The sequence below is a fragment of the Andrographis paniculata genome, unplaced genomic scaffold (genome assembly GCF_009805555.1).
Source record: "Andrographis paniculata isolate CXL003 unplaced genomic scaffold, ASM980555v1 Contig78END, whole genome shotgun sequence".
Taxonomy (NCBI): Eukaryota; Viridiplantae; Streptophyta; class Magnoliopsida; order Lamiales; family Acanthaceae; genus Andrographis; species Andrographis paniculata.
Genome location: NW_026137615.1, coordinates 3,201,853 through 3,214,321, shown reverse-complemented (window position 1 = coordinate 3,214,321; position 12,469 = coordinate 3,201,853). Strand labels below are relative to the sequence as shown.

The window sequence follows — 12,469 nt, the reverse complement described above, 5'->3', positions numbered from 1 at the left end:
TGAAACTTAAACAGAAAAACAAATTACAATTTGTTCGCTCAATACTTTTAGCGTAACAATTCTAGATAAATATTATTAAAAAAATACAATAGACATATATATTAATATTAAATAATACTTTTTCTGTTATTTTTTTTTGTCATCTAAATTTATTTTTGTTTTTTTTTAATAAAAAATACTACTTTTCTTTAAAAAAAGTAAAATTATATATTCTTATATATTTTTCTTAAATTAGTATCCGATCAAATAAATATACAATTGAAAGATGAAAGGAGTATATATTTTATTTGTTAACAAATTCAATAATTTAATATAAAATTATATTATTGATATATATATTTTAAATACTCTAGTATGAAAATTATATTTATTTAAAAATACAAAATAAAAGAACCCATATCCATTTACAATAAAATGCATTGATGGAAGAATCACAAGTGATGATCAAAAGATACATACAATACATGCCATCATAATAAAATGAAATTAATCATTATAAAAAAATAATAATAATAAAATATGAATTTAATCATTGCTCATCATAATATCTACAAAAACATTATTCATCACCATAGATTCAACCAAATTTCCATATAATTTTATATACCACTTATTGAACAAAATATTGTTTAAAGCAATAATATAACATGCTAAAGCTACAATTATATCAAGGCTTTGTTTGGAAGTAGGTTTTTAATTCAAATGTTAATAAATACTCTCTCCGTCTCAATATAATAGTCTTATTTACCATTTTTGTCTGTCATAAAACAATAATCTTATTTTCATAAATAACTATATCACCAAAACTACATATACTTTTTCATTTTTATTACAAAATTGCCACTACTTTTTGCACTAATACACTCACAATGACAAAAAAAAGTCTTTTATCCATACTTTTTATTAGCTATCAATATAATATTAATATTCCTTAAATTATGTGTTCAACTCAATTAAGACTATATTTATGGGAGGGAGAGAGTAATATTTTTTGGGTTTGTTCATTTATCAATTTTGTGTTGACACTATTTATGATAGAGTATTAATAAAAAAAAAATACAATATATACAAATATTTATACAATGTAAATAAAATACTATGCTATGAGTTTATTCATCCAATTTATTTGCAAGGCGGTATAATTCTTCATAAATATTAAAAATAAATATAATATATAATGGAAAAATAATATTTATGTTAAATTATTAATTTTTGTGAAAAAATATAAGATGTGTTTATTTGTATTTTTAAATAAATGTACTTTTTATTTTATATACTAAAAATTGTGCTGATAATATAAAAATAATATTTTGTGATAAAAAGTCATACTTTTTCTGTCCTATTGAAATATTACCATTTTCTATTTTCGTTCGTAAAAAAACAAGGTAACAATTTTCTAATTTAGTAATTGTACTATCTACTTAACATAATAAATATCCTTTCAACTTGCAATATATTAAACAGATGCCATTACTTTTATATTACACCATACTAATAGGAGTATTTTTATATTTTTTATTACAATCTAATATAATACTAATATTAAAAAATCTACGTGTAAAAACAAACGTCACTCTTTTAACAGGACGGATGAAGTATTATTTTTTATATTATATGGACAATATACCATACCTAAAAAAATAAATCCCATTAATCTAAAATACTAAACAAATATATATTTTTTTAAAATAGTACTTTTCTCTCTACAGCATATAATTTCTATTTTTACTATTTTTTTCTTACATAATTTTTCATTTTTATCATATATTTTTAATTTCATAATTTATAATTTTACTAATATATTTTTAATTATATATATTTATAAATTTTCTTATTTACGGTAATGTGAATAATTTTAATACGATGGTGTGAAGTGAACTCGTGTAATCGTGAAATTATGATTAAGAAACTGTTTGATTCGATGTGACGCACTGATCAATTAAAATATATGAAGATGAAAAAAAAATGACTAATTAATATGAGAGAGAGTATAATATAATAATTAAAAATAAATATATAATTTGCAATTTGTTTGTCCAAATTTTTATTTTTAACATAATTTTCAATATGTATTTTATCATTTTAAAGAAAACAATAATTAATATAAAATGTTATTATATATATTTAAGAAATAATTTTGAATTAGTTAAAAAAAGAAAAAAAGGAATTTACAAACAAACACACCCTAAGAAAAATATCCCAAAATACATCATAACACGTAATAGGTGGGAAGGTGAAAAAGGCAAAAAGGTAAGAGCAGAGCAGAGAGCAACTGTTGACGAAAGCGTGAATTACAGAGAAAGAGACAGTAATAAAAAGTATTCGTTCGGCCCCAGAAAAGGGATTTTGCAGAACAACAACTACTGTTGTTGATCTGATCTCATCTGATCGATCTCACCACCAGAAAAATGGCTGACGATGAAATGAAGAATGGCAAGCGATTAAACAATGGAGCAACAGTCCAAATCATGTACGTATACATATATATCTATACATACAGATACTTATATAGATATAGATAAATGTGTATATATATCTAGAGTGAGAAATAGAGAGAGAGAGAGAGTGTGTAGTGTGGAAAAGGAGGCAATTAAAAGCACGGCAGGAGCATTTGGTCTGTGGAATCCTCAGCACACCTTCTTTTCCCAAAGCGCCCTTTGTCTGCCTCATTTCCTCATTATCATTCAATCGCCGGAGAATATTCTCGCCGGCGCTGCTTGCGTCGGAATAACACTTTTTAATTTTTGTAGTTTTCTGTTTAGTTGAAGAAATCCGATCTGCGGTGCGGAGGAAAGGTAGGAAGCCAGGAAGGTGCTTGCGGTTGTTCGATCCAGTTCAGAAAGCGGATTTTCTTCAGTTCCGGCGTGGATTCCGGACTCGTTATTCTCCGGTGAGATGAGACTGCTCCGGTGACAACTTCTGGTCGTTTTTTAGTTGAGAAAAAAAAAAGGAGAGTTGAACTTTTGAAAAAGGAGGAGGAAATACTCGTCGTCAACAGTAGAAGATGAAGACGCCGGCATCCTGCTTCGGAGCGCCGCCGGCGAATATCTCCCCCGCCGTAGAAGGTCCTTAGTCACGCATTGCTTAGATTTGTTTACTCCCTCTCAACTTCGTTCAGCTTTTTAAAAACCAGATTACCTTCTTAAGCATCGTTAGCTTCAATTTCCTGTTCAATTTCACAAATTACTCTGATCTGCGCACACACAACACATACATAACTGGACACAAAATTGACAAAGGAACGGCGAATGGCAGGCGAGAAGAAGAACATAATAAACAAGGAGCTATGGCAATGTTGCGCCGGACCACTGGTGAACCTGCCGGCGGCTGGGACCCACGTCGTCTACTTTCCGCAAGGGCACAGCGAACAGGTCTATCCCTTTACTACTTCTACTACTACCTTTCAACTTAGGGATTCCATTTTTACCTCTGTGTGCATTTATATTGCAATTGGGAAAAGGTTTGTTCATTTATGTATTCTCTGGAAGGTGCCTTAGATGTCAGTTTTGTATACTTCTAGTCACCTTCCTCAGCATCCCTTTCTGACTTGCAGCATAGTCTGGTCACATGCAAGGAATCCAGGTTCATCTCTGTAGCTATATTTTATTTGTCTTTGTGGGGGCAATTCTTGGTATTGTGAGCTGGTTCTTAGACTAAATTAGTTGAATTATAAGGGATTTGTTTACTTTAATTTCACAGTAAAAAGTTTCAAAGTGGGACAAATTTAAGGGCTAAAAGGTGGGATAAAGATTTAGGGTGTTTGGGAGTGATTGTGTTTTGGATGCACTGGAATTGAAAATTTTTGAATGGAAAAAATGGTGTGCGTATATTTGTGATTTGGATTGATTTAGGTTTTAAAATACTTGTGTTTGCTATTAACTGCAAATGATGATCTTTATAGTTTTGCATATTTTAATTCAAGCAGAACATCAATTTTCAGGTTGCTGCATCCATGAAAAAGGATATGGATGCTCAAATTCCAAGCTACCCAAATCTTCCACCGAAACTATTATGTCTCCTTCATAGCATCACTTTACATGTAAGGATGAGCTCATGGCCTAAACAGGTCAATATTTTGCTATGTTTGTGATAAATTTAACGAGCATTTTTGGTATGTGTCTTAGGCGGATACAGAGACGGATGAAGTATATGCTCGAATGACATTGCAACCCGTTTCTTCGGTAGGTTTTTTCTTTTCGTTGCAAGGCACTGGAAGAGAGTAAATAGTCATCTATTTCAAAGAGCTAATAAATTTTGTTATATATTCGCCTCCCAGTTCGATAAGGACGCTTTGTTAAGATCAGATCTATCCATGAAAGCAAATAAGCCTCAGTCCGAGTTTTTCTGCAAAACATTGACTGCAAGTGATACAAGCACGCATGGTGGCTTTTCTGTTCCTCGTCGTGCAGCAGAAAAGATTTTTCCTGCGCTGGTTAGTTCTACGAATTGCTATCACTATCCTTTTTAAACCCCTGCTCTTGAAATAGTCCTCGTTTAGACAAGATATTTTTGGGAGTTTTGAAGTTTTGAAAATTTTGGGAATAGTAAAAAAAAATGTATTTGAGGATGCTCGTATTTTTCAGGACTTCACACTGCAGCCCCCGGCACAAGAGCTCAGTGCCCGTGATTTGCACAATAATGTGTGGACATTTCGTCATATTTACCGGGGTATGTTACTTTCATCCTTCTTCGAGTAAAACACTATCTGAATATAGTTCTGCCGACATAAAAGTTATTGTATGATTCCAATTCAGGCCAACCAAAGCGCCATTTGCTTACGACTGGATGGAGCCTCTTTGTCAGCGGGAAGAGGCTTATTGCAGGCGACTCCGTCTTATTTATTAGGTAATCTTTCAATAAAATGTTGGGCAATCTGATTTTTCCAGTCGAAACAACAATGAGATTGATTGCTGATGGCTCACTGATGAAATCAGGGACGAGAAGCAGCAGCTTCTATTAGGCACGCGACGAGCCAACAGGCAACCGCCTAACTTATCATCTTCAGTGCTGTCCAGTGACAGTATGCATATCGGTGTTCTCGCTGCAGCTGCCCACGCCACCGCTAACAATAGCCCCTTCACTGTGTTCTACAATCCTAGGTCTGTCGATCTAACGAATTTCTGCTACTTTCGGAGAGTTCTTGTGTTTACTTTTTAGTTGTTTGAATCTAAGCAGGACTAGTCCATCGGAATTCGTCATTCCTTTAGCTAAGTACTACAGATCAGTTTGCAGCAACCAAATATCCCTCGGCATGCGCTTTCGCATGATGTTCGAGACTGAAGAATCTGGAACGAGAAGGTACGTATGTGCGTGTGTGGGTGCAATGCCTTTTACGGTGTTATTTTACTAAGTTGAGTTAGAAAGGTCACATTGTAGAGCTCTTAAACGAGGCGAACGAGCTCGAGTATCTATTGTTCGAGCTCAATTAGAACATGCTATTGATACAAACTCGACTCAGCTCATTTAAGATTCGAACTAAAATGGTGGCTTGAACTTAGTTCGTTAGGCTCAATTTCAAGCACGAACTCGAGCCTGAGTTTGAGTCCAATCGAATTTCATACATATTATATATATATATTTTAATATATAGAATACATAAAAAATTATTCATAATTTATTATAATAAAATATTCAGGATGTGTTTCTTTTGGTTGAGTCTGGAAAAAATTGGTTTGGGTTTTATATTAAAATAATGTTTGATGGAATATTTTGTGGAAGAAAAAAATATTTTTTTTTTTTTTGAGAAAGGTAGAGTTCAAATAGTAAAATTTGAGAAAATTGGGCTAAAGAAAGATAATAAATGTAAGTTTTGACATAAAAATTTATATATTTATACTTTTTATATATTTATACTAATATATAAGACAATACAAATATATCATTACAGGCTAGCTTTATTGAGCTACTTGTGAGCTCAGTTCGAGCTCAGCTCGTTTACAATAATAATAATTTTTTAAGTTGAGCTCGAGTCATGGCTGGCAAGCTATTCGATTAGTTTAACAGCTCTATATCATATGTACAGTTCTCCATAACCGCGATCACCTTACCTGGGGTGGATTATTTTGCAGATACATGGGTACAATAACCGGCATTAGCGACTTGGATCCAGTCAGATGGAAGAACTCGCAATGGCGCAACTTACAGGTAAAGCTCCTGTTTTTTCGACATAGTTGTGTCGAAATGAAATCGATATGCTGCAAGAGCAAAAACACATGATCTCGAATTCGTGTCATCAGGTCGGTTGGGACGAGTCGACTGCTGGCGAGAAGCGCAGCCGTGTCTCCATTTGGGAGATCGAACCCGTGACTGCTCCATTTTTCATCTGCCCGACCCCGCCTTTCTTCCGTACCAAGCGCCCCTGGCAACCTGGAATGCTGGGTAACACATGATCACCTGAAATTTCTGCAACTCGCCCAAACTTGAGCTGAAATAATACTCTTTTTCGATATTTCTTGCAGACGATGACTCCTCCGATATGGACAGCCTATTTAGAAGAACAATGCCGTGTCTTGGTGACGAATTTGGCATTAAAGATCCCCAAGCAATGCCTGGCCTGAGCCTGGTCCAGTGGATGAACATGCAGCAGCAAAACCCGTCCATGGCTAAGTCGATGTCGATCCACCCGAGCTTCGCGAATCCTCTTCCCGGTTCTATTCTGCAGAACCTTCCGGGCTCTGATATTCCTCGCCAATTCGGGTTTTCGGGGGCTCAAGTTCCCCAGTTGTCCGTACAATGTCCAAGCCAATCAGTGCCGCAGCTAGATCAGCTCCAGAAGCTTCCGACGAACAGTTTAGCCTCTTTCCAGCAGCCGATCAACATTTCCGGGCAGAATTTAGCGTCAGGCCAAAGTCCATCCTTTCCGGCGTATGTTCAAAATACTCAACAACAGAACCTTCCTCAGCAGCAGCATCGGCAAATGACGGGGCAGATTCAGCATCAGAATGCGATGAACGCCGATCAGTCGGGCCAACAGCAGCTGCACTTTTCGGATAACCAAATTCAGGCGCTACACAAGCTCCATCAACAACAGCAGCCGATCTTATCGCAGCCGTCTGGAATGCAGCTCGAAGATCAGCAGAAGAAGCCGTTTGACCCTCCATCGAACTTATCCAGGTCAGCGGGAAATGGCAGTGTTTTGGATGACTCCCAACAGATAACACCCGGCGTGATCGCAGAAAACAACGGGCATACCAATCTCCGGTTCGGCCATTCGCCCACCCGATCAAAGCTTCACCAACAACAGTACCGATCTGGAATGCTACCGGAACTGCCTGGACATTCGGTAACAACCTTACCCGGAATCGCAAATCTGCCTTCAGCTGGACCCGGAAATGGTCGACAGTCTACGGTTACAGACGACGTCCCATCGTGTTCGACATCGCCGTCCACGACTAACCACTGTCCGAATGCAGATCAGTCTATAATGGCCGGAAGAAGCCACACAGACGAGATCGCTCAGCCGTCGGGTATCGATCCTCCGTCTTCGCAGAAATCTGCCGTGAAGCCTGCTCTGAACATACCCAAGAGTCAGAATCACGGATTCTTCGCAATGCCGACGTATCTCAACGCTGTCGGCGGCGCCCACGTCGACTACTTGGATAGTTCGTCTTCGGCGACGTCAGTTCTGTCGCACAACAACGATGGACAGATGCTGCAGAACAACAACTCGTTTTTGTTCAACTGCCAGTCGGTATTGTCTAGAGAAGCAAGCTTGGATGTGGAGGTTCGCGGCGATTCGAGGAATATTGTCCCCTACGCGTCTAACATCGAGAATCAGCTGGCAATGCAGATGATCCCCGAGCCGTTGATCGCCAAGGACATCGTTGAATCGGGTAAAGACTTCTCAACAGCGAACCTAATGGTTTCGCCGTACGAGAACGGGAAGGAAGCTCAACCGGAACTATCATCGTCAATGGTCTCCCAGTCCTTTGGAGTTCCGGACATGGCCTTCAATTCCATCGATTCAGCCATGAACGACGGTAGCTTCATGAATAGAGGTGGTTGGGTGCTGCCGCCACCGCAGCTCCCGAGGCGGACATATACGAAGGTCGACCGTATTTCTACAACATAAAACAACAAAAAAGAATCATAATCGCCAATGCATCATCATAATCATCATCGTCGTCGTCGATTGCTCGCTTGCAGGTGTACAAGCGCGGGGCTGTGGGAAGATCGATCGACATCACCCGTTACAATGGTTACGATGAGCTGAAGCAAGATTTGGCGCGCCGATTTGGGATAGAAGGGCAGCTGGAGGACCGGCAGGCGGTTGGGTGGAAGCTCGTGTATCTCGATCACGAGAACGACGTGTTGCTCGTCGGCGACGATCCTTGGGAGTATATATCTCCATATCCATCTTCTTATTATTATTCAGCCTTAGCTGCTGCTATACTATACTCACTACTCTAGTAATTGATATGTCTATGTTGTTGTTCTTAAGGGAATTTGTGAACTGCGTACGGTGCATAAAGATCCTCTCGGCTCAGGAGGTTCCATAAATAAGTTAAGTGGAGATTTTGGAAAGCAAGCATGCAGCAGCTCTGATAATGAGGGCTTTTGAGAGGTAAGTTGTACGGCTTTTCTAACTTAGCTTTGAAACTCGTCGTCTAGTTTAGTGTAGTGATTATAGAGAAATTGAAATGATTAGTGCTTTTAGGGTTTTAGCTGCTTACCACGATGATTCTCTGAAATTTTCTGATTCTTTTCTCTTCTTGACGATGCAACGAAATGAGTGAGTGAGTGAGTGAGTGAGTGTAGCCTGTAAATATGATTATAACAGACCATAATACGTCATACACTTTGGTTAGTTATTATTCTATCCTGTTAAGAATTCTCTGAATTGGGGTGGCGGGAGGGTGGACTTAACTTATAATCGCAAAGTTACGGATTCAAGATCCCTTTTTTTTTTTTTTTTTAACCCCACACACGCACACACTCACACCCCCCGACGGGAATTTCACTCAACACATGCACACACGCACCCACCCAGGATCGAACCTAGAACCCGATGTCTCAGCGCTTGATCTACAAGGGTTTGACGATTCAAGATCCGTTGAGGCCTCTTGATCTTGTTGCCACATAGGCTTGAGCAGCGTGGTGTGTGGACGGACTTATAATAATAGCAATTTATCAACTATGTTCCTATCTAAAAGGAGGCTATTGGATCAAATGAGAAAGATATTGTTAAGAGATTAAAAGAAAATTGGATTCATGGAACATGAGAAAGATTTTGTCATTCCTTAACCAGAAAGATACGTGGATATGAAAATGAGATTTAAGTGGAACAAAATTAATTGGGTGGTAGAATGAGAGAAACAACGCTTCTTTATGCCATATTTTGAACCTTAGCTCCATGGAATTACTGAATTCAATTCAGAATACCAACAAACGTCTGTATTAAATTCAAAGATATCACATCTTCAAAACTCATATAATTTGCTTAATGTGACTCATCTTGCTAGAATAGTATTCAAGTTATTGTATTCGGATAGGAGTTTATTCAGTGTGCATTTGAAAAGTAATAATAATAATGGTAGATTCTCACGTCGTAAATAAATAAAATAAAAGAACTCAAGTTATCTATTACCAGGATTGCCCATTGAAGTTCTGATAAAATGTCATTCATAGAATCACTCTTAGAAAGCAAATACAATAATAAGTATGTTTACATGTTCTTGTAAAACGAAGAATAAGAAAAAACAGCACAATTAGTGAGTAACCACCCCACCTAGAAAACCGCAACTGTGTCGGGAATGCAATTCTTAGTTTAGTTTAGCTCACCATAGGCTCGGGGCTGGCGGCCGACAAGATATCCAGAAGTGAATTCTGGGGCTCGAGTTCTTCATGCCACAGAGGAAGGGTGTCGCCCGGGTAGAACTGTTTGGTTACTCCATCTTTGTTGATCTAAAAGAGAAATATTTATCAGATTATACATTATAGATATATGGGCTAGTACTTCAAAATGCTTCCTACAAAGATAGTGGTGAAGGAATTAATCAAAAAGTGTCTTTTTTTTTTAAAGGCGGGAGAGAAATTACTTACAGTGACTGTTCGAACAACACCGCCACTTGCACCATCCCGAGCAATTGCAAGAGAAACTGCCTTCACCACTAATTTCTGGGATGATGGATCAATGGAATAAGAAAATTTAGCACTACCAAGAGAACTTTTAAGACATTGCTTCCTCTAAATTCATCATCTCAGGAAACTTTGCAGAAGTAAATCATATATATTTATATAGATTAGTCATAACACAAACCTCAGCTTCTTCTTTAGTCATCCCTTCCTTCCACGCTTGATCGAAGAAACCGTATAAATAAGATGAGCCAGATCCTGAGATGTAATAAGGGTTAATCTCTGACAAAAAGAAAAAAAGGAAAATAAATGAAAAGATCGATAAGGGCACACCTCCAATGGTGAAAGGCAAGTCTAGAACTGTGCCTCCTAGTGGTATTCCATAAATTTTACCCCCTTCATACTTATCCCATCCACCAACGATCAATCCAGTTTGCAGCATATTCTGCAAAATTCAGTAGACTAGGATGAAGTACATTCCAAGAACCGCATTAGAAATCTTAACAATATACATTACAAGTCTTGAGACGAAAAGGCGGATTTAGATTCATATAATGAAAAGAGGCTATGCATTTCGTTTTGCCATTACAAACTACTCTGTCAAACTTAAGCACAGCAAAATGAAATGATAAGTTTGTAGCTTCAGGGAAAGTGGTTACAAACCTTATTATTGTAAGCTAGTAATCGGACAAGGTTTGCCGCAACTTTCACTGTTGAAGGCTGCCCAAGCTGTATCCTGCAAACAAATAAAACCATAACTAAATTGAAAATTTTAATTAAAGTGTCCTCTGTAACCATAAAAGCATAAAAGCAAGTGGATCGACTCTACACTCCGCTAAGATCTCTCAAACTGTGTATGTTTTAACAGAGTAACATCCTACACACGACCCCAAAGTTAGTGTGGGATAGATACAATTATACCTAATTCTTAAATCCATAGAAGACCCACAGAAACCTAAACAAGATTTTAAAAGAATTGATGATTCACAAGGCAAACGAATCAAATTCCATGAGGTGCATAAGTTTGTGACACAGTATAATGATATACAATACACAGAGATTTACACACTTTCGAAAGTTTTGACACTAATTATCAACAATAATTCTTTCAAAATACTCGCATCAAATACCTATTTCACCTCACAAAATATCATATCAAGTCCCCATTATTTATTATTTACAAATTTTTCTAAAACTGCAAAAACTTTTATGTAAACAGAGCCTTATGATGTGATATACATTTACTAAGATCAACACTCCAAATCTATCAACGGCAATAGAGAATGCCACCTCATATGCACAACCGAATAGTAGGCTCAGTTTACATACACTTTGGGACTTTTAGCATTATTCACCGACAATAACTTTAAAAAAAATAAAGAAAGAAAGAAAATCATTTTCAATACCTCTTTCCTCTCAGAAAATATATTCAATACTTAATTTTTAGTATTCACAATTTTTTTCAAAACTTCTATTCCCACAAATTAATTCAATGGATTATTTGCAATCCTGCACAGTAGAAGGGGAAAGGTCTCACGATTTAGCTTTAGTATTAATATTGTCTCAAATTCTGAGTCTGACTTTATTATTACTGCCTTCTACTGGTTTTGGTAATTCTAGATCATTTCTCATATGTGTGAAAATTCAAACGAGATCTGGAGGTAGTATCATGTACAAAAATGTAACAACTGGTAATGTGTGTTAAATCTCCATTCATAGAGCAGAAGATACAAACTTACGTGTGCTGATGAAGAAAATACCGAACATAATCCGAAACAATCTGTGAATCTGCTGCCTGACAAAGCAGAGGAGCATATACAAATGAGAAATGAAAATTATACTAGTAGCTCAATCAATTCCTCACTTCATTAACCAAAAATTATCTCCAATCGAACAACCAAACAAACGAATACAATCCGTCCAATAAAATACACCAAAAGAGATGTTAGCTAAGCGCATCTTACCGAACCAGAGCGGCAGACGTAGACATTATCCGTTAGCTCCGTGATTTTATCCGATGCCCTATTCGCCACATACACTCCTGCAAAATCGACTCTTCTTCAGACGTTGGTAACATCAACGAACCCTAACTATTAACGAAAACACAATCTGAGTGCGAAATTCGAGAATAAAAACCCTTCGGTGATGGATTTACCAGTGCTGGTGCGAGAATCAGCTCCGAGTACAACTCCGCCGTCGTAGGTGACGCCGATGATGGTAGTTCCCATCGAATGTGGAGCATCGAGGTCTCCTAAACTCACGTCCATGGCGATCGCACTGCGAATTGAACAGAACACGAGGAATCCCTTTTAACAAATTACTGGGGAGAATCCGAAAGAGGGAAAAAGAATTATATATGCAGTTTCTTGCAGCCGAAGAAGCACTGATGGTTAAA

At 37.2% G+C, this 12,469-nt stretch overlaps 1 protein-coding gene and 1 pseudogene across 1 annotated transcript; one reads left to right on the top strand and one right to left on the bottom strand.

Moving 5' to 3' along the window:
• Positions 1–2,485: 2,485 nt before the first annotated feature.
• LOC127239654 (auxin response factor 19-like) lies at positions 2,486–8,813 on the top strand (annotated as a pseudogene).
• A 748-nt stretch (positions 8,814–9,561) lies between these two features.
• On the bottom strand, positions 9,562–12,418 carry LOC127239655 (proteasome subunit beta type-6). Its single transcript, XM_051257900.1, has 8 exons — positions 12,230–12,418; positions 12,039–12,115; positions 11,814–11,869; positions 10,738–10,810; positions 10,408–10,519; positions 10,259–10,332; positions 10,042–10,116; positions 9,562–9,903 (listed from the first exon to the last, which is right to left on the bottom strand). The coding sequence occupies exons 1-8, from the start codon at positions 12,339–12,341 to the stop codon at positions 9,772–9,774; spliced, it is 711 nt and encodes a 236-aa protein (XP_051113857.1). The 5' UTR covers positions 12,342–12,418; the 3' UTR covers positions 9,562–9,771.
• Between the last annotated feature and the right edge of the window lie 51 nt (positions 12,419–12,469).

Coding starts and splice junctions, on each gene's coding strand:
- LOC127239655 (XM_051257900.1), bottom strand. CDS start 12,341: ATGGACGTGAGTTTAGGAGACCTCGATGCTCCACATTCGATGGGAACT. Junction 10,520..10,737: donor TACTAGCTTACAATAATAAG/GTTTGTAACCAC, acceptor TGAATTTTGCAG/AATATGCTGCAAACTGGATT. Junction 10,117..10,258: donor TGACTAAAGAAGAAGCTGAG/GTTTGTGTTATG, acceptor CCATCATCCCAG/AAATTAGTGGTGAAGGCAGT.